The 20,375-nt window shown below is 49.8% G+C and overlaps 1 protein-coding gene across 1 annotated transcript; it reads left to right on the forward strand.

Annotated features, from left to right (window-relative positions):
- The first annotated feature begins 1,460 nt into the window (after nt 1–1,460).
- CD101 (CD101 molecule) lies at nt 1,461–18,942 on the forward strand. The gene is made up of 9 exons (XM_030465782.1): nt 1,461–1,544; nt 2,630–3,007; nt 3,896–4,312; nt 7,060–7,443; nt 8,159–8,542; nt 9,505–9,909; nt 14,687–15,094; nt 15,687–16,082; nt 18,746–18,942. Exons 1-9 carry the CDS (start codon nt 1,499–1,501, stop codon nt 18,940–18,942), a joined length of 3,015 nt encoding a protein of 1,004 aa, XP_030321642.1. The 5' UTR covers nt 1,461–1,498.
- The last annotated feature ends 1,433 nt before the right edge of the window (nt 18,943–20,375 follow it).

The raw sequence follows: 20,375 nt of genomic DNA on the forward strand, positions 1-20,375 counted from the left end.
TGCAGGTTTCAGCCCTGTATTGCACCCTCTGACCCCAAAACAAGTTATGCTACTCTTTTCCATTTTCATTGCAACAACAATGGGCACCAGCTAACAGGTGAGATCCTGCAGGGACCTCTCTACATGAGCAGTGTAGCAACACTTGATTCTTTCCAGAGCTGTGTGGTGCTACGGGAGTTGTGCATGCAGGGTGCTGGCTAATGGAGGCACAAGCCTTGCAGAGAGGAGCCTCTGCCTCTGTCTGCTGGTCCCACAGGTTGTCAGTTTAATAAACAGGGGAAGGAGGGACCTTGTGTTTGTTCTGGTTTGTTACACAAATGTTGCTCCCTTCAGGAGTCCTTGAAGGGACTTGTTTTACAGTTGTTTTTCTGCTTGTGAATCCCTGAGCTAATTTAGTCAGTTAGTGCCCTGGCAGCATGGTGAGAACAGCATGGCTCAGGGGCACGTGCTTTGTACCACTGTCCTTTCTGGGGAAAAAGAACCCCACAACCAAACCAAAACCACCCCACATCCAAGACAAGTCCTCCTCTAAATTCCCCAAATGCTTTCAGCGAGTGTCTCTGGTTTGAGCCCTTTGCTAGTGTTTGGCTATATGCCTGAGGGGCTGGGTTTCCTGGGCTGGGGCGTGTCCCTGTCAGCCTCCCACCATGTCCCTGGCACCTGCCACCTGCCCATGCAGTGCTGACAGAGCAATGCCAAGCAACAGCTGATGCCATTGCAGTGGCCTGCAGTTGCCTGGCTTCAGCCCTCCTAGTGTGGCTCTCTGTGGCCTTACTTGGTTGAGTGCTGCTGGTCCAGGGTGCCCTACATCCAGGTACCTGCCCATGGGATGTGCTTACAGCAGGAGAGCATTCCTAGCTGATTTCTGGATGTGTGGTGATCCTTTGGGAGCCGAAAAGCTGATGAGGCAGAGCTGGCTGTTATGATGGAGAGTCTCCTGCCTGTGTAGCCAAAGGGCTGGTGGGGGTGCTGTGAGAGAGACACCCAATTTAGGGTGCCTCACTGTACCCTTAGGCAGAGCTTGGTCAGACATCCTTGGGAAGCACTGTGCCAACCTGCCTGAACCTGAGGTATCATGCTGGGGGGTGAGCTTCAGCCCTAGAAATCTGCACCCATCCTTCTCTGGCATCTGGCCTCTCCATCTCTGTTAGCAGGGAGCAAGCTGCTCTATGCAACAAAATGAGAGTTGTGATGCAGAAGGGGACAGCTAAGCCACAGTAGGTAGTGCTGGGCACCTAGTGTACACACAGTAGCAGGAGAGGCCTTGGACATCACCCTAGCCTGGGCTGGAAGGCTGGTTGCCACCTCCCCAGAGGCGTGTTTCTTTGGTGCTGTGCCCCACTCCCCAACTTCTCCCTGCTGTTTCTAAGCAGAGGAAACCACTGCTGCTAAGCAGCTTCCTCCCTGCTACTTTCAAAATAGCGTGATTGCTGTTGCCATTGCTCATGAGAGCCTTCCACTAGCCCTCTGGAAGAGGACCTAAGCAGAATCATTTCCCATGGGGCTGGCAGGGTGCCTGGAAGCTGCCTTCCTCCTCCTCCTAGGTGAGTGCCCTGCACTGGCATGTGGGCTTTCCTATGGCAGATGAAGGGAAGTACCCTCTTGGTGTAGATGGGACATCTGTAGGTGGGTGGTTCAGTGGGACACTTTGCTGGGGCTTTGGGGCCAGGACTTTGTGGTTTCACTCCAAATCAATAACTCTAAACCCTGGCAGGGTTTCTATGAGGGGACATGCATGTGCCCCTGTTGTGTGGCTGCAGAGGGAGTTACCTCCCCCCCACTTCTCTTGGGAGGTATTTTCTGAGGGTTTCAAGCTGTGCTGCCACCAGGTCTCTTCTCTGGCTTGGTCTCTGTGTTTAGTTTTTGATTCAATGTGTACCTCCTATGGTCATTTTCCTCAGTGTGTGTTCTGGGCCTGGAATAGAGATGTCGCCACTGTGAGCTCTGCAGGAGGGGAGCTTGCACAGGTGGCCATAACTTCCCCAAACTGTCTGTATGCAGTGATGTCTTGATCTCTTCCAGTGATGTCTTCCAGTGCCCTGTGCCTTTGGAGGAGCTCTTGCTTGCCCCCTTCTCCCATACCCTCCCTGATTTTTGTCCATGGAGTACCTCTGCAGCACCTAGCCTGTTGTTTTATTCTGCTGTCTCCGGTCCCTTGGCTTCTGTGTTGCATATCCTTCCCTGGCAATGGTCAGCTCTGGCACCTGTTCCCTTTCCATCCTCAGCTTGTGCAGGACCTAAGCATTCAGTCATCTTAATTGTAACACACAATCTTCCTCCAGTGATCTCAGCCTGGCTGCTGATCTTTCTGAATGGCTCTTTTAGAAATGCTCTTCAGCCATGAACAGGCTTGACAGTCCCCTGGCCATGATATTCTGGTGTCTGTCCTGTGACCCAGTGTGCAGGGAACAAGGAAGTTCAGAAGCCTGTTGTTACAGGACTTGATCTCACAGTTGCAAGGGCTGCGAAGACCCTTGGCCTTTTGTGCTTCAAAGAATGAGACTGCACAGCAATTCTTTGCAGACATTGCAGTCCTGTGCACATCCAGACTCATTGCTGTTTTGAGTGTGCAGCCCTCAGGTAGTGTATGTCCCTGCAAACACTGTGAGTGCTGACTGTTTGCCAACAGGTTTGAGCACTGGCCAACGGGTGGTAACTGTTCAGAAGGGGCCCCTCTACCGGGTGAGGGGGTCCCACGTCACACTGTGGTGCAAGGTGAGCGGCTACCAGGGCCCGTCAGAACAGAACTTCCAGTGGTCCATCTACCTGCCCTCAGCCCCAGAGCGGGAGGTGCAGATCGTCAGCACCATCGATCCCTCCTTCCCCTATGCCATCTACACCCAGCGGGTGCGCAGCCGGGGGATCTACGTGGAGCGGGTCCAGGGAGACACCATCCTGTTGCACATCACGGAGCTGCAGGACCGGGATGCCGGGGAGTACGAGTGCCACACACCCAACACCGATGAGAGGTACTTTGGGAGTTACAGCGCCAAGACAAACCTCTCAGGTGAGTCCTGAAGGAAAGACCCACTGCCTGTCAGGCAGGCAGGCATGAAAGCAGGCTTCCACTGCTCCTACTTTGTGCGGGGTAGACCTCATCTGTTTCTTGACAGGGGCAGCTGGGGAGAGCTTAAATGGGACTGTGGGGACAGATTTTGCTTTCCCTCTTCCTACTGTGGGATTGCTTTCTTACCCCTGGGCTGCAATGATTGGGATGGCCTGAAGTCCCTCAGCAGGTTCCTCTGGCTGTTGCCTCCCAGCCAGGGCAAGGGAAGAGAGAGGAAGTCTCTGTTGTTGCATGGCCTGATTTTAACTTCAGTTTCTGACACAGTCACAGCATTCCACAGCCAGATACTTGGGAGATCAGGAGTTTTCAGCCATTTGTACATTGGCTGTTATCTTCTCAGGTCAGGATATGGGACCCAAGTGGGATACCCATAGAGGGAGAGAGCAGCTTCTGCAAAGCACTGGGAGAGGGAACACAATGGAGTGGAGAGGCGAAGGTAAAGGGCCCTACTGTGAGCCCACCAAGAATACACAGTGGTATGGCACTTGTCTCTGTTATTTGCCTCTGTTTCCTCCTTTATCCTGGTGGTGTGCCAACCTGCACTTAGGACCATTAGGGGCTGTTCATTAATCTCCTTGGGACTGCCTAATTAACACTGCCCTTAGTTTGAAGAGGGTGCTGCAGAAAGATTCACAGTGCTGTCTTTCCTGCTGAGGTTTTAACCACTTCACACCTTGGTGCAGGCCTGTCAGGCAGCTACAAGATATTTTTCCTACACTGTCAGATTGCTTAGGGCCCAGCTGCAGTTTTGTAGTGACCAACAGGTTGCTGTTGAGACTGAGAGAGTTTTTCCTGTGACCCCCTGCTCTGTTTTTCCCCCATGCTCAGTGATTGCAGATACCCTCTTGGCTTCAGTGGCACCCCAGGTCCTCACTTGTGCCGAAGGGGAGGCAATGGAGCTCACTTGTGAGGTGTCCAAGTCCACTGCCCAGCACACACATCTGTCTGTTGGCTGGTACCATCTTCAGGGAGCAGGAGAGAGCCACGCTGAGGAGGTCCTTACACTCTCCAAGGACTTTGTCTTGATGCCAGGGCCCTCTTACGCACAGAGGTTTCTGGTGAGAGATGTGCAGCTGAACAAGGTTGGAAACACCACCTACAAGCTCTCCATTGAGAGAGTGAAGCTGTCTGACCAGGGGCAGCTGTACTGTGAGGCAGCAGAATGGATTGAGGATCCTGATGAGACGTGGAAGGACATCTCCCGCAAGCAAACAGGGAGGACATCACTGGAGGTCACAAGACAGGGTAAGGTCCTTGCAAACCCATGTGTTGGCCCCAACTCTTTCATGCATTCAAGGCTCAGTAGCAGCAGATTTTAGTGGTCTTGGCCTGGTGGCCCACTTGTGAGTCTGGCCACCTCTGCCAAGCCCTGAGGGCGTGGGCTGGGCTCAGGGTCATGGCAACCCCTGGTTCAGGAGCTGTTGGTGCTTCTCACATTGGACATTTACACAGCTGAATCTCTGCCAGCAGTGATCGTGTAACCTCATGGGCCTGTGCAAGGTGTTAGCAAAGAGAGTGTGTGCCTGCAGCAGCCTTGCTCCTTGGCAGAACTGAACTCCAGTGAGCAGAAAACTGTGTTGCTAGACTGCCCTGAGGGTCTCGTGGTCTCAAAAACTGAAGTACACAAATCAGCTGCCTGTTGTGATGCACTGGCCATGGGCACTGAGGGACACAAGGATGTGATGTGTGTGCTATATGTCTGTAGTATCTGCTGAAGGTGGCTTATCTGTCAATGCTGTCACCAGTCTACTGGTTTCCAGAATAATTCGTGTTGCTGTTTATTATGACATTCCTGTGTCTCTTCCTAGTAATTAGTATATGACAGTAATGGGACTGTGGGTCAGATTGTGCTTTGAAATGGGTGCACCAAGTTTGATGTCTGCTGTAGGAAAAGATAGTATTAAGTATTTAGAAAAAGGAGACTTAGACCTGCTACCAGGTATGAGATGAACTGAAATAGGGAAGTGTGAAAACCAGCCCCTTGCCAGTGCTGCCCATTCTGCCCTGTCACTACCAGGAACCTCCTGTTCCCTCTACCCAACAGCTTCCTGTGGATTCTGGCATCTGCAAACTTTGCATCACCTCACTCAGGTCCAGTGGGGAACCTCCCCACTCCTACTGCTCTGGGCTGGTTACTGCTCTGGGTGTTTGTCCCTCCTGTTGAGCATCCAGTTTGCCATCCCTCCTTTGCTGACTGCAGTCTCTCACCCTGCTCTTCCCCCAGCTGCATCTGAGTAGCTGTGCCCAGACAAAAGGAAAAACATCTCATTCTCAACAGAAAGTTTTGCTTCAAAGCAGCTAAGACAAGGCTGCATCTAGCTGATGTTCTTTAACGTATGGGGTAGTTTGTAGTAAAAGGGGAGCAAGTCTCTCACTGAAAACCTGTGTGTGGCTCAGGGGAGCTGATGTGTCGGGGGGAGGGAGGCAAGTGCAGTCTCCTGCTCTCAGAGCCTAGTTCCCAAAACCTGGCTGACTGACAATACATTGTTCCCCCTTTGAGGCACTGTTTGCAGCAATGGCTTTCCATGTCTGCTGCTGCCTGGCAAGCAATGGCAGCTGGTCAGCTTTCCTGTATCTGGAGGTTTTCCTACATTCCTTTAGAAGGGTTCATTACCTGTAGTGTGGCTTTGGATACTGGTGCCACAGGATTGTTTGGAAACAGGGAAATCTTGTCAGAATTTAATACAGCCAACTGCTGCGCTGGTTTCCATAAACTTTCGAGCAAATATTTAGGAATACCAAACATATTTTCAGCAGCTGGGATTTCTGTTCGCAAACCGTTTATGAACCAGTGTTTAAATTCACAGGGTATTCTGCTTCCAGTAAATTATTTGAGCCCTTCCAGTGGCAGTCATGGAGGTGCTCTGTTTTACCTCTGAACTACAGCATGAAACCTTACTGTTAGACATGGGGAACACTACAGTGACCCAAGGAATGAAGTGGTGTGAGACAGGCTGTCTGCCCAGGGAGCTGGGCTTCAGCCCTACCTCCTTTTTTTAGCGCCTGTCATTGTGTGGGGTCATGACAGAGGGTTTCAGGGTGCCCTGTGAGGCTCTGCCTGCAGGCACACTCCAGCCAGGCCAGTGCTGGGAGCCAGGGGGTATTAGCAGCAGAGACCCACCTGTGAAGGAGATTGTGTCATAGGATCCAGAGACAGGCCCCTTTTCTCAGGTGTGACTGACTGCCCAAGAGAGTCTGCCAGGAGAAAGATGACTGTGCTCTACTTGTCACCACCCTCTTTGCTCAGCACCTGCTGCTGGTTGGTATGGGAGGCAGGTCATGGACTAGGAGATGAAATCCACCTCCTCTTGCTTCTCTCCAACCTGCCCATGCTGTGACAAGTCTTGATGTTTCTGCTTTCTGTAGGAACTAATTCAAAACCTCTCCAATTCAGAAAGCATCTCTTGCCCACATCCTGCAGCCAGCAGTGAGGGCTGCAGAATATGGGACCAGCATCATCAGCTTCAGACAAGCAACTTGAAAGCCAGCCCCCTACATGCCATCTCCCCCCACAGAGAGCAGAGTTAGAAACACCACTGTGTGATAAAGGCCCTTTGTGCCTCTTTCTGTTTTAAGGGATATTTGATACATGAAGCAGAACAGCTCCAGGAGGCGAGATAGAGCAGCTTGCCACAAAAGCTGATGCCTCTGAATTTGGGCAGCCCTCAATTTGGATTCCTGAGCTAAGCACGGGGGGGTGGCTGTGGCATCCTTGTTGGTCCTCTGCTCTGTGAGAGTTAGCTGCTCCAGAAGGGGACACCCTCCTTGGATCTCTGGTTCTTCTTCTACTTGTAATAGCTAGTTAGTGCCTGGAGCTGGCAACTCTTTCCATGGACAGTTTTTTTTCCAACCTCATTCCTTTTCTAATGAAACAAAATGCTTCAATAGAGAACTCCCTCCTGTTTCCCTCTGCATGGCCATCAGTGCTGCCAGACAGGAGGGAAGACAGGGCAGGGCCACCCAGCACTCTTTTTGTTTTTCATTGCTCACAGGCAGAGACATCTCTGTGGACATCACTGCTGCTGAAACTTCTCTTTCTGAAGGTGACACCTTGCAGCTAAATTGTATGGTGGGAGTCCAGAAGAGCAGCAGTAGACACTTCCAAGTGCTTTGGCTCCTCAATGGTGTGGAAGTGGCCAGGGTTGATCCCCATGGGGTATTGGTTTGGAAGGAAGAATATGAGGAGAGATCCAAGCTGGGGAACCTGCAAGCATTCAAGCACAGCAACACAGTTTACGTCCTAACCATCTATGAGGTAGGGCTGAAGGACAATGGTACATACCACTGCTCTGCTTCAGAGGTGAAGACTCCTGGAGACTTTGACAGCATCCAAACCAAACTGTCATCAGGCATCCAAGTTGATGTGAAGCCAGTAGGTTAGTAAATCCTAATGTATGTTCTTCTGTGTAAAGTCTTCCGTGATCCCTGGCAGGGGAATGCTTCAAATCTGGCTTCATCTTAGTAAGGGCAACACTGCTGTTAGTACAGAGAGTATAAATGTGCTGTAGATTTTGGTAGATAAAAAATGGGAAAAGCACTTGTTCTGGCAAACATTAGGATAATAGATGCAGTAGTTGTCAACAGAGCTGTCAACCCATAGTTCAGTCTCTTTGCAGTATGTTTTGGGGCAACTAGGTAAATTTCTAGGGACTTTGGGTACTCCTGTGTCATTGACACAGCAAGTGGTGAGCAATGCCTATTGCTGCTCCTGAGGATCACAGGATGACAGAGCAGAACAAGTACTTTTGGAAGGGTGGGATCACAGCAGTTTTCACCAATGGACCCTCCCTGGTTTGGAGGAATGATTAGTGAGAAACCTCTCAAGGTTGAATAGGAACCTCTTGGTTTCCTTGTTATAGCTATATGATAATAATTCTGATGTAGCACAAGAAAGGAAAGACATTAAAGAAGAAAAAAAGCCCACAAAACCCTTTCCAAAGTTATAAGAAAATGCTGGTTGGAAAATATAGACAATTCTTTTCCTTTTCCAGTGACAAGATTTATCTAGTCTCTCTGTTTAATGCACAGTGTGTCTGGCTTTCTCTAAGGAGCAAACCAAATCCCCTCCCACTCAGTAACTGTTGTTTTCAGAGAGCCGCATACGCCTGTCCGTGTCCACCAGCACACCACAAATCATGGCAGGAGATACCTTGATTCTCCTTTGCGAGGTGCAAGGAGTGACCAGCCCTTTATCTGTGCAGTGGTGGCACTTGCCACCGCAGCACCCGGGTCCCCGGGTGCCAGTGGCCACCATGTCACAGGACGGCACCCTGAGGCTTGGCAACACCTATCAGGACAGCAGGGCTCGGGGAAGACTCCGGCTGGAGAAAGTAAATCCTGGCTCTTTCACCCTGGTGATCCCCAACACATTGGATGAGGGGGATGGCGGGTGGTATGGATGCAAGGCAACGGAATGGTCCCGAGGCCGGAGCTGGACAAAGGAGGGGGAGACTGCAGTGACAGTCAGCTCCATGGGTGAGTTGGACCATGCCTATTTCAGGGCTGTCAAGCTGGACACTCTAGAGACAAGGCTGGAGAAGAGGGTGGGATGCGTATGACTGACATCTGCTGTGCCCTGAGCTCCACTGCTGCTACAGGGTGACCTGAGCTTATCACTTGGTTCTGGGGTGCTTCAGTTTATCCATTTCTATCAGGGTGCTTGAGTCCTCCATGACATGTTTTGGGAGAAGTGGGTGGGACACAACAGTTAAAATGCCCAGAGATGTGAAAGGTAGTGGCTTGTTCTTTAGGTCTTTCTATCTGTCTCATTGACTTGAAATATAAAATATATGCTCTAGCAGCATGATTACTGACACTTAGTAGGCTCAACAAAAACACTTAGTTTTATGGTAGTTGTTGTGAGAGATACACCTCTGGTGCTGGCATCTGATTGATTGCTTCTCCTGCTCTTGTTTGAGCACAGCTGCTAATCTCCCTGATGTGCAATGCCCACACCCTTTCTCCTTTGATTGTTAGAATAGTTGCCTTTATGGAGAGGCAGCTTTTGGCTGGGGCTTAGTGTGTTCTTCCTTTTATTGCTGCATTGGGCATCTCAGAGCACCAGATGGGCCATGGGAGTTGTTAAGCTTTTGTGGAGAGTGAAAAGAAGCAGCAAATGGGGCAACATCAGCAGTGGATCCCTGGTTCTCTGACATGGGGTGGGACTGGGGAGCCTGGAAGAGAGGGGGCATTCAGGGTTGCCCAGGGGCTGGGGTGCAAGAGTGGGGAACAAGGTAGGAGAGGGCCATGGACCACATGGGACTGGAAGAGCACAGTGCAACTTATGGGAGAAGCGGCTTCAGCAGTGGTGCAGCAGGGTTGCTGGCAGCCATGGGTGGCTGTGACAGTGAGGACAGTGCTTCACAATGAGGCTGTCGGTGAGATGGGACAGGGCAGGATTTCTGTCCTGGCACCAAGGACTCTCTCCTTCTGAGCAGGTCTAGGTCTGCATGCCACGCTGAGAAGCCGAACTGCCACCGTCAGATATGGTCAGAGTTTTGAACTCATCTGCCAAGCAAGTGCCAGTTACACCCTCGAGGAGGTGCCGTCAGCTGTGAGGTGGCTCTTCCAGCCCAGCCTGCCCACCAGTCGCTTACAGGAACTGGTCCAGGTCTTTCCCAATGGCACAATGGCCTGGGGGCTAGCACAGCCACACTTCCAAGGGAAAGCCCAGCTGACAAGGACTGCTGCCTCTTTCAGGCTGTGCATCCACAATGCTGTTGCTGCTGACAAGGGGATCTACCAGTGTGAGGTGGAGGTCTGGAGGAGGAACACCCTGCCAGTGGGGCAGCCAGCAGCCACCACCAGCTCCAATGCTGTGGGAATAAAGGTGGTGCTACCAGGTAAGCAGTGCCACAGGTTCTTCTTCAGCAGATCTCTCTCTTTCTGCAACTTTAAAGCCATCAAACACAACCACTACAAGAAGAACCACTGGTGGCTGAGGTGTCCCCATTGGAGTTATCTCCCAGGGCTACATGAGATGGTGCAACCTGTCTGATTTCTTCCTCAGCACCCTTAGTCCTGACAACACTCATGGAGGCAAATTTGGTGGTGGAGAGTGGCAATGTCTATTTGTTTGCAGATTATGCCAAGCACATGGGGATTAATTTTGCTGCTAGCAATTTAAGCCTTGTTTCTGGAGAGTAGTCCCCCCAAGGAGCCCAGCTAAATGTTGGGAGTGGAAGGGAGGCTTTTGGAGCGGTGGAGAAAGACTGAGCCCTGAAGCTGGTGCTTGAGAAATGACTGTATCCTCTTGACCTTTTCCATGTATATTCAAGGTGAGCTAGAGAAGCTGTTGGGCTGGGAGCCAGCCCTGAGCCATGAGGTGCTGGGAGCTCTGTGTGGAGGTGTTTTTCCTGGGCACGGCTGGGCTGTGCAGCCGGGGCAGCCCTGACCAAGGTTCCCTTTTATGGGCACCTCTGCAGTCACAGTCGGTGCTGCTGTGCCTGCCAGCATCATGCGGTGAGGAAGCCTCATCCTCTTATGGAAGAGGGAAGTTGCAGATGCACCCCAGCCCCCCAGCCAGCACACTATGTGCCTGCTCCCCACCACCTCAGCAGCAGCATGGTGGCAGCTTGCCAGTGCTGGCAGCTGGGGCTGCTAGAGGAACTGAAGGGGTTGTCCCAGTCAAAACCTCTCATCTTGTGGAGGCAGGCATGAGAATGAGGTTTGGGGTGGGGGAAGGTTGTCCCCCTCTCCTATTCCCCCGTTCCCTGCTTGTGTCCATTCTGCCAGCAAAAGAGAAGTCTTACTCTTTGTTCATGCATTAAGTGCTCCTTCCTCTAATTTTTTTTATTTTTGCTATCCTAACCCAGTCAACTGAAATTAAGCTTTTTTTGTGTTTTTAATTGATGGGTTTGCTGTAGCATACACTGATACATTTTCTTCCCTGTTCAGGCTCATTTCCATGGTGGTCTCCCTCCTGCTCAGCTGCTGCTCTTTCCTCACCCACGCAGAGCTGGGTTCTGGGGTGCTCAGTGTTACACCTGAGCTACAGCCGGCTGCTGTCACTAGGGGTGGTAACAGACAGCATCTGAGAATGTACATTAGTAGTGTGAATAGCATTAAGATGGGCAACTGTGTTCATAGAGCATCTATGCAGAGGAGAGGAAGCAGCAGAGCAGAAGGATATCACAATGTTTGGCTCCAAATGTATTGCAGTTGTGACTGGATACTGTAATGCTGTAAAGATGGTGGGAACTGGGAGGGGGACGATGCACAATGGGAGGTGCCAGCTGGCTCTGCCACCTTCTCTCTCAGAATGGCAACATGACCCCAGTGACAGATCCTAGGGAAGATAGAGAAGTAAGTCTGGGAAAGAAGGTGGCTCTAGCAGCAATGGGATGAGGTAAAGCTGCAGAAAATGAAGTTGCAAATCATGAAAATCACCAGGCTGTTTCTTTATGTGCAAAATCCTCCAGTTGAGAGCCTGCAGAGATACTGGAGTGCTTGACTTTTGCTTCAGTACTTTGGTTCACCTGTCTGTGCTTTAGGAGTTTAAATCCCCTTGTGGATCTGGCCCGTAGCTTCAGATGGGAAGAGCATGCATGACAGATCATTACAGAAGGTGAGGGAGGACTGGTCTTTTCCATTTCTGAATTCTTAAGTAGTTCAGCATCTGACTTTTGGTGAGGTCTCATGATTAATGCCCTGGGCAGGCAGAGGCTGCCTAGTCCTAGAAAGGGAATGCTTCCATCAGCCTCTCAGTGCAGCTGCCCACGATGGCTTCCCCCAGCTCCAGAGTGAGCCTTGAGGAGGCTTTGTCCCATTCACCCCTTTAACCAGCTCACATGGGTTGGTGAGTGACCATAGCTTTCTGTGTGCTCTGCTGCTCTTGGGATGGATAGAGGGCACAATGTTAGCAGGTAGGGTTCACAGTGAGAAGTCTGACTTGGTTAAATAAATTGAAAATGAAAGGGAAAACAGCATCTCTTTCTGTACCAAAGGAAAAGGCAGGCAGCTGCTCTGCCCTTTATAGTATTTTATCTTTAGTGGTAGCAAGAGGAGATTTGGAGCTGAAACAACAGGGCTTTGCAGCAAGTGCTCTCCTTCCTCCTGAGGTGATCTTTTCCAACAGCATAACAGCAATTTTGTCTCATTGAAATGAAGTGCTCACAGCAGTGGTTTCCCATGGCTCCTCTCTGACATCTAGTGCTTTTGCTTCTCTGGAATATTTTCTGCCCTGGCAGGTGTCAGGCTGGACCATACTCAAGTCACTTGCAGCCCCTGGGCATTTTGCAGTCTCCAGTGCTGACGATATTGCTGGGTTTGGAGAAAGGTCCTGTGGTTTACCTGCCCACCCCAGGCCCCTGCAGTAGCACTGCTAGGAGGAGTTCACTTGGAGAGAGGTGCACATTTTGGTCCAACATGGTCCTACATCTGGCTTTCCTGAAGCTCCTTTTTGCTGGGAGAGGTGGCAGAGCTGCTTGTAATGAGTAGTGAGGCTGCTCTGCTGGCATGCTTCACCAAGCAGCTGGGAAAGGCACATCCATGTTTCTGGCATAGGAAGGCAGTACCCAGTGTCCTCCACCTCCCCTGGTTTTGCCTTCTTCTCTCCAGTGGCCTTTGAAATGCGAGTAAAGTCACCAGCTGAAATGCCTGGTAGTATTTTTTTTAACTTTCTTTCAGCAGACTTCATTTCTGGGTCCCTGAATAAATCTCCTGGACTTCAGTAGGCTGGCTGAGTGGTATTCCTCTGTACTGAGCAGCTGAAATTAAGACGCAAGTATCTTATTTTTTCCCAGTTCATCTGTTACAGAAACACAGAGTGGCTGAGGTTGGCAGGAATCTCTGGAGGTCATCTGGTCCAACACCCTGCTCAAGCAAGACCACCTGGAGCAGGTTGCCCAGAACTGTCTCCAGATAGTTTTTGAATATCTCTAGTGTCTCCAAATATTTGTATTTACTTAGAGATGGTTTTATTCTGGGTATGCTTTTAGGTACTGAAGTTGGAAGACATCAACTTGATCCTAAGGGCACTCATGTCTGCTTGATTTCTGTGTGTGTTTATCTGATGAATTTGCATGGTTTCCTAATTGGGGTGATTGCTCTATCATCTCTTCTGCTTCTTGTCCTTACCTGCTTCCTCGGAGCAGCAAATGTGCACTGTGAAATGCAGGACAGCATTTGCTGATCCCTTGTGAATCTCCACCTCCCAGACCTCTCCTGGTAAATGTTACTGCTGAAATCCTCACCACTGAGGTTAGGCAGTGAGAAAACACTGCAGCATGTGCAAGTCCTGCTGTGGAGGAGACTATAAACCTCTTGGTGAAAATGTGTCTGTCTGCAAAGTGGAGATAAGATAGAGGAAGCACAGTAGAGTTCAAAGAGAAAAGAGCAGTGTAAGTAGGTGTGAGCAGGGAGATTTTGTTGACAAATCTGAAATGAAGGCAGAGGCAATGTGCAGGAGTGTCAAGAGCCATCAGTTGGGATATTTTGCACTGACTGGTCTCGAGAGACATGATGGCCTCTGACGTGGATTCCTTGAGTTTTGACACAAATTGAAGGAAGGGGAAATGCATGAGTCATAGGTCCCTCCTGGTCCACAGATTCTTTCCCTAACCTGCTGCTGTTGCATCCCCTGGGGAGGTGCCATGGAGGAGAGAACCATATTGAGCCTGCGGCTGGGGACAGGGGGCTTGGGGCACTATGGGGGGCATTTCAGTTTGTCCTTTGCAGCCCATCCCCAAACCAGCACCCAGGGGCTGACCTCAAGGGAGCTCAGTTGCCCCCAGCCCCAGCAGTGCAGGGCATTCCACTGCTCAGCTTGTATGCAAGGAAAATACTAAGAATGGAAACTTGGCCTGATAGTATCTCATGCTGAGTCATTTCTGTCTACACGTGGGTAGATATGTGCGTGGGACTCCTGGCCTCATCTCAGCAGGGAGGGAAGGCCCTTTAGAGACACCGGTTTGCAGCCTTTCCAATGCTGAAGGACAAGGAAAATTGCCAGCAATTGCTGATGTGTGGCTGGAAGAGAGTCCCTCAGATCAGGAGGGACACAAGGGCATTGGGAACAGCCATGTACCCTGCTGGGGGGGCAGAGCTGCCAGCAGCACCACAGCTCTCCTCTCCTGAGCAGCTCAGTGATAAACTGAATGATTACTGGGTATAATCCCAGTGGATGCTTGGGACTGTTATGTGGTTTCTGATAAATAACCACAGCAAACACCTGAGATGGCAACTGTTGGCAAAACCCATGCAGACTCTGTAGTCTCCCTGAGATAAGACACTTGTTTACAGTCTCCAAAGCTGTCAGCTAGTTTTGTCACTTACTTGTGAACCTGCTGATAGAAGCAATGGTTGTGTTTGCCTCAGAGGGCTTGTCTCCGAGCTCCAACACACACGCTGCCTCCATCACCTTGTTCCTTACCCATTGTTCCCCAGATGCCTCCTCTGCTACTCCCCTGCTTGGTAGCACCAAGTGATTTCCCCGCCAAAGTTCAAATAAGGATGTGTGGATTTGCTTTTTCCCTCCTTCCCTCACCAACCTTGCTCCAGTGTTCTCTAATAGGTCTTTGTCCTCTGAGCACCTTTCTCCTCCCTCCTTTTTCAGAGGGTCTCTCAGGCCAGCCTTATTTCTCTCCTTGCTAGCATGATTATTTTGTTTCTCCATTTTAGAAAGCAAGCTTCGGGTAGCTACAAATGACAGCTCTGTGGAGATTGCCAGCGGTGCTGACACAGCAATTGAGTGCAAGATGGTGTCTGCCCCCAGTGGTTCTCAGTTTGCTGTTACCTGGTACTTCCTACGTTCTCCTCTGGCAGATGAAGCCCCCTTGGAAATTGTCAGGGCCAGCTACAATAGCATACTGGAGTATGGGGCTGAGTTCAGCTCTCCTGCACATAAGTCCCGGTTCCTGAGCCAGAGGGTGTCCAGCAATGTTTTCTGGTTGTGGATACTCTCTGCAAACCATGGTGACCAGGGCAGCTACTACTGTGTTGTAGAGGAATGGCTCTGGCTGGCAGATGGCTGGTACAAACTGGGAGAGGGAACATCAGGAAGAACCACACTGGCGTTCAAGCTCCCAGGTGAGCAGATGGTTCTGTCTTGTATAGGTGCCACTGAAGAAGGTTGGATCAGTTTATCAGGATCCCCACCAGGCCTCTCCTAAGCTGGTAGGGCTTAGGAAAAGGAGAAGCAGCAGTTTTTGTGTTGGATCTGAGGCTTAAAAGATGCAGGAGGTGTCAGTGCTTCTCAAAGGGAAACAGGGAATTAGGAGGATTTACCTCATCCTCCCAAATCAACCAAGCTGGCATTTTTGCCACTGGCAGATCACAGAATCATTCTGGTTAGAAGAGGTCTTTAAGATCATCGAATCCAAGTGAGTCATGGTGTTTTGGTCCACAGGATGACTTGTCACTTACTTGGAGGGGGCGGGAAGTATTACAGTAGAGTTGTGAACAGTGGGCAGGGATGACTGGGGAGGGGCAGGAAACCACCCCAGGGAGAATGAGCCACAGGAGTAAGGGCCCTATGGGTGTCCTGCAGAGGCTCTTGCAAGAGGCCATCCCTATCCCCCACGCTTTGCTTCAGATTTCTCTCAGCCTGTGGGTGCAGGCAGGAGAATTTCAGTGTCAGTGCAATGCTGCAACCTCTGTTTCTGCTTGCATCCCACCCCAGAGCGTGAACTGCAGCTGGAGAAAACCAACCACAACATCTCTGTGAGGGAGGGTGAGGAGGTGACACTGCACTGCCTGCTGCAGGCTGCTGGCCTGCCTGCCACCCACCTCTCAGCCACCTGGTTTCGGGAGGAGAAGGCTGGCCACGCCAGGCCCCTGCTTGCCCTCCGTCATGACGGTGCCATCGAATACCCCCAGGAGAGCTTGGCGGGGAGGCTGCACCTCCGCCGCCCCACTGCTGGAGATTTCAGCCTGACACTGCACAGCGTGGAGAAGGGGGATGCTGGGGTGTATCACTGCCTGGTGCAGGAGTGGCAGCATCAGAGCGAGGGGAAGGACTGGGTTCTGCAAGCCTTGGCACGCTCAGGGTACATACAGCTCAGTACCATCCCACCAGGTAATGTGGCTGGTTGCCAGGGGCTGCTCAGCCCATGCCAGTTCCCCCTCTGCCCTTCTGTGGTGTGTGTGTGTGTATGCATGTGGGTGTGATAGTGGCAGCTCTCTGCTGGCAATGCCAGCTGCAATGCAAAGATGAAGTGGGGTGAGGAGGATTTGCTTAAGGGATTGAAGAGGGTGTGGGGTGTGTGCTGGGGACATCATCAGAATTGTGGTGGAAGATAGGGGAGGGATGGAAGCCCTTCAAGGGACATATGTATGGGCCCAGTAGGGGAGGCAATGAGACCCCATTCCTAGTCCCATTGATCTGCCAGGGCTGGAACCCAGGTGCTTGACATTGTCAACATTGGACATGGTGTTCAGATGAGATACCAAGAGCTACTAAGGCACATGGTACCACTGTGTGCACTTGTATGCAGTGCTCTGTGGCTTGTGGCCTCTCTGTGGGACCATGGGCACAATCCCCTGCTCTCAGTCATTGACTGAGGCCAGAACACTAACTGGTTTGGGACAAAACATCTCGGTGTGATTTTTCTGGCAAGTACATCTTCAGAGAAGATCTTTGTGCTGTTGAGGCAATGTGGGGTGAATGCTGGATGCAAAGACAGAGCTGGATTCTGTATGCAGCATTTTAAATAAATAGAAGCAAAGTCACATGATTTTAGGGAGGTAACAGCAAAAAAAAAAAAATACTCTTGTTACCTCTTTGTGGAAATAGAATGCTCAGATGATCCATGTGGAGGAAAAAATATGACCTGTGAATCAGTTGTGTCGTACCCAGTGGAGAGGATTCTGCTGTTCTTCTTGTGCCTTCAGCCCCCAAGATGCCATGCTTGAAACCAGCCAGCCTGTCTACATGTGGTTATAGCTTCTGCATTGGTTATAGCTACTGACTGAACAGGGGACTCTATAGAATCTCTTGTGCCTGCTTGTGGCACAGGCAAGAACAGAGCTTACTTGCATAGCTCTGCATTTACAACAGAGCTAATCTGGATTTAAGTGCCCAGGGAAGGACTGACAGTACTTCACCCCCCTACTATTTTGTTCCTGCTGTTGTTCATCATGGCTCCCTATAGCACCTAGATTTCTCCTTCATCAACTCCCTCTGTCTCCTGTTACCTCTTATTGATGGAGTAACTACTGCTCAAATAGCTCAGTAAGTGCTCAAAAATTCTCCTTCAATTTTTGTATAAGTTTTTTTGCCAAGTGCTTTTTGTGGTTTTCACAAAACCCAAGAGGGGTTTTTTGGTTTGGTTTTTTGTTTGTTTTTGGGTTTTTTTTTTTGTGGGTTTTTTTTTTGGTGTTTTTTTTTGTTTGTTTGTTTTGGTTTTGGTTTTTTTGGGGTTTTTTTTTGTTCTTTGTGTGTGTGCATGTGTGTTTCTCCAGAGAGGCAGATATCTCAAAATGCCCCTCTGGCTCTCAAATGTCAGCTTTTCAGAGTTTTCTGAGGGGTAATGACATATCCATGTGCAAGTATACCCATAATCAGTAGTAACTTTAATCTCTGATGCTGCCCTTTAGTATACCTCCTTGATGATAAAGAGGCATTCATGTAGTGAAGACTTCTCCTGTTTTCCTATGGGACAGTAAATTCTGATTCTATCTGTATGTATGGGACACAGAAATTCAAAGGGTAGAAAGATAAAGGCTGGTTTCACAGCTAGGAGTATCTCCCAGGTTGGTTCATCCCCAGGTATAAGTTTTCACACCTGGCCTGCCAGGCTGTGTTTGTCCCCCATGAACAGCTTCAAATCAGACCTGCATGATCAGCATGGTAATGCAAAGCAAGTGTAAAACATCTGCACGTCTTTACCCTCTTGGGTAAAGGGAATAATTGTGAGGAGCAGTACTTTAAGATTAATAAAACATACCTAAAGTAGCTGGCTTGGCCTTTCATGGTAGGATGGGTGCACCTGAGGTCAGTCTGTGGTGCTGAAGCTTCATGACAAGTGAGAGTATTTTGATATCCAGGATTAATGGGTGGCTGTAAGGAGATCAGAACAAAGCTGGAGAGGATCCAAATTTTCAGCTAGCATGGTCCTGATCAGTCATGGTTTTTTTGAAGCACCCAGAGGGTTCACCAGCAGTACAAGCAACTGGGGAGCTGTTCTGCTGGAGCTGCTGGGGGGATAGGGATGATGTTTTACACAGCTGCCTGCAGCTCAGCATGGCTGAAATACCATAGCAGAGAAGAAGAGGCAAGGAGGGGAAGGTATGTGGAGGTGACAGGGACCTTCTTGATCTGTTTTCCTCTGCTTTCTTCTGGTCCCTCCTTGTTCAGTGGTGCAGCCTCTGATAGACCTTTACCCTCACCCTCTTGTCAGTGGTGTCAGGCTGGGATGTAGGGGCTGAAGGGTGTGTGGCTTCTTCTCACTGGGCTTGGTCTGGAATGGGTTAGCTAAAAAGTTATGCTGTTTCTGTTGGGATGTTTCAGCTGAATGAGCTGGGGCCCTATCTGTCCTCCCAAAACAGGAAATTGAAGCAAAATGCCTGTTTTCTCACCCTCTTCTCCTCAGGTAGTCTGTGTGAATTCTTGAAAATTGCTAGCTGTGGAAGATTGAGGGAAAAGTGTTAAGACGATAACCTATGGAAGCAGCAGGAGAGAAACTCAAACTAGCTTGATGTTTCACTTTTTTTTTTTTTCCCCCCCCCCCCCCCCCTTAGAGTCAACTGTTTTGTCTAGGATCTGTTCATCACCACCACTGCTGAACTTCATCCTGTACTTACCACTGGTTCTGGTCGGTCTTGTGGCCCTTGCTGTCTTTTGCTGGTGCTTCAAGGTCAGGAAAAGCATGAAGAACTACATCACAGGAGATCAGATGATGGAACTGCAAGGGGCTGAAGAGGTCAACAAAACTTAGCTGGTCTGTTATGGCAGATGTAGCTTAAATAAGTGGAGCTGGACAGCTGAAGAATACTGGGTGTTTGCAGAAAGGCTTTTTATTGTTTTGTATTAGCTCTTGCAATGAATTCTTGATATTGTGCATTTACTTTCAGTGCAATGAAGCAGCTTTGAATTACTAAGCAAATAATTTTCATAACAGGTGTTCTTGGCTCTTAAGTTAGGTATCCACCCATTTCACACTCTGTTCATTGTGGCAAATTTGAGGTCTTTGCAGGATGCAAAGTCTCCTACATCTAAAGTTTCCTGCTGTAGATGGAAGTGTTATTTCTCTACAGGTATAAGGTAAAAAACCTAGTACTTTTTGCACTGTGACAAAAAATTACCAAAAAGCTACTCATTTCAGATGACTTGAGAACATTTATGTGGTTTGCAAGCAGCAACCCAGCAGCAGAGCTGGAAAACGGAGCATTGGTGTCCCATTTAAAGCATTGCACTTGCCTATGGCTAACCTTTCTGGGGAAACTCTCACACTGCTGTCCACTTGTTCTGAGAGCACCTCAAGTACCCAAAGAAGATCTTCTCCAAAAGGAAATGGGTCTTCATCACAAAACCTGCCACAGGAATGTGAGGACTAAAAAAAGCTGGCTAGGGCTGAAGAAAGTCCGTAGCAGGGGGACCACTGTAATCCACAAAAAGTGAATAGTATTGACCCAATAAGGGACTTGGATCTCAGAAGGAAGACATGGATACCAAGCCATCATAGATATGAGCATACAAAAATTTTCCAGCTCCATCCCTTGCTGGGGCTGCTGAGGGAGAAAGCAGCCCTCATGCCTGGGCTGTCTGTAGATCAGGAGCCTGCACAGCTGGGACCTGACATTAGGCACCTACAGGTTATACCCTGTAATAAAAGCCATATGTGTGGTTGCAGGACAGCTCCTCTATGTTCTGGGATACAGCTCAGGCTCACCTTTTCAAGGCTGAAGAGTTCTGATATCTGAAGGCTGGCCCGCTGATGCATTAGCAGAAAGGAGATTTCAATGCAGTCCCTATAAGTCAAGGGATACTGAAGCCCTAATTCTGCAAAGTGGGATGTGGTCTCAAAAAGTTATAAGGTCAGGCATCAGCGTAGCACTCAAAGCACTGTCCTCAGACAAAAGCAGCTATATGGAAATCACAGCAGATGTTTACAAACACTCTTCTTTTGACCAGAGGAAGGACTGGAGATACCACAGGTCCTGTAGGTCATCTGTTCAACTCCTTCACTTTCCTAAAAATCGGAAAAGCTGACTGCCCTGCATCCTAAGGATCTGTGAGGTGCTTCACTCTCTTTCTCCTTGGAAAAGAACTTTCTGCATAAGTTTGCAGACTACTGCTCTTGTTTCCCTGGTCAGCCTCTTGTGTCTTTGCTGGCTGGCTCCAGCTTGCTCAGCCTTTCCCTGTGGGTTT

This window comes from Calypte anna, chromosome 1 (genome assembly GCF_003957555.1).
Source record: "Calypte anna isolate BGI_N300 chromosome 1, bCalAnn1_v1.p, whole genome shotgun sequence".
NCBI classification, from domain to species: Eukaryota; Metazoa; Chordata; class Aves; order Apodiformes; family Trochilidae; genus Calypte; species Calypte anna.

What these genes read in the sequence shown, in the direction of transcription:
- CD101 (XM_030465782.1), top strand. Translation starts at nt 1,499, where the DNA reads ATGGGGCTGGCAGGGTGCCTGGAAGCTGCCTTCCTCCTCCTCCTAG. An exon ending in AGTTGATGTGAAGCCAGTAG is followed by an intron (nt 7,444 to 8,158) that starts GTTAGTAAATCC and finishes TGTTGTTTTCAG; the next exon opens with AGAGCCGCATACGCCTGTCC. An exon ending in AGTGACAGTCAGCTCCATGG is followed by an intron (nt 8,543 to 9,504) that starts GTGAGTTGGACC and finishes CCTTCTGAGCAG; the next exon opens with GTCTAGGTCTGCATGCCACG.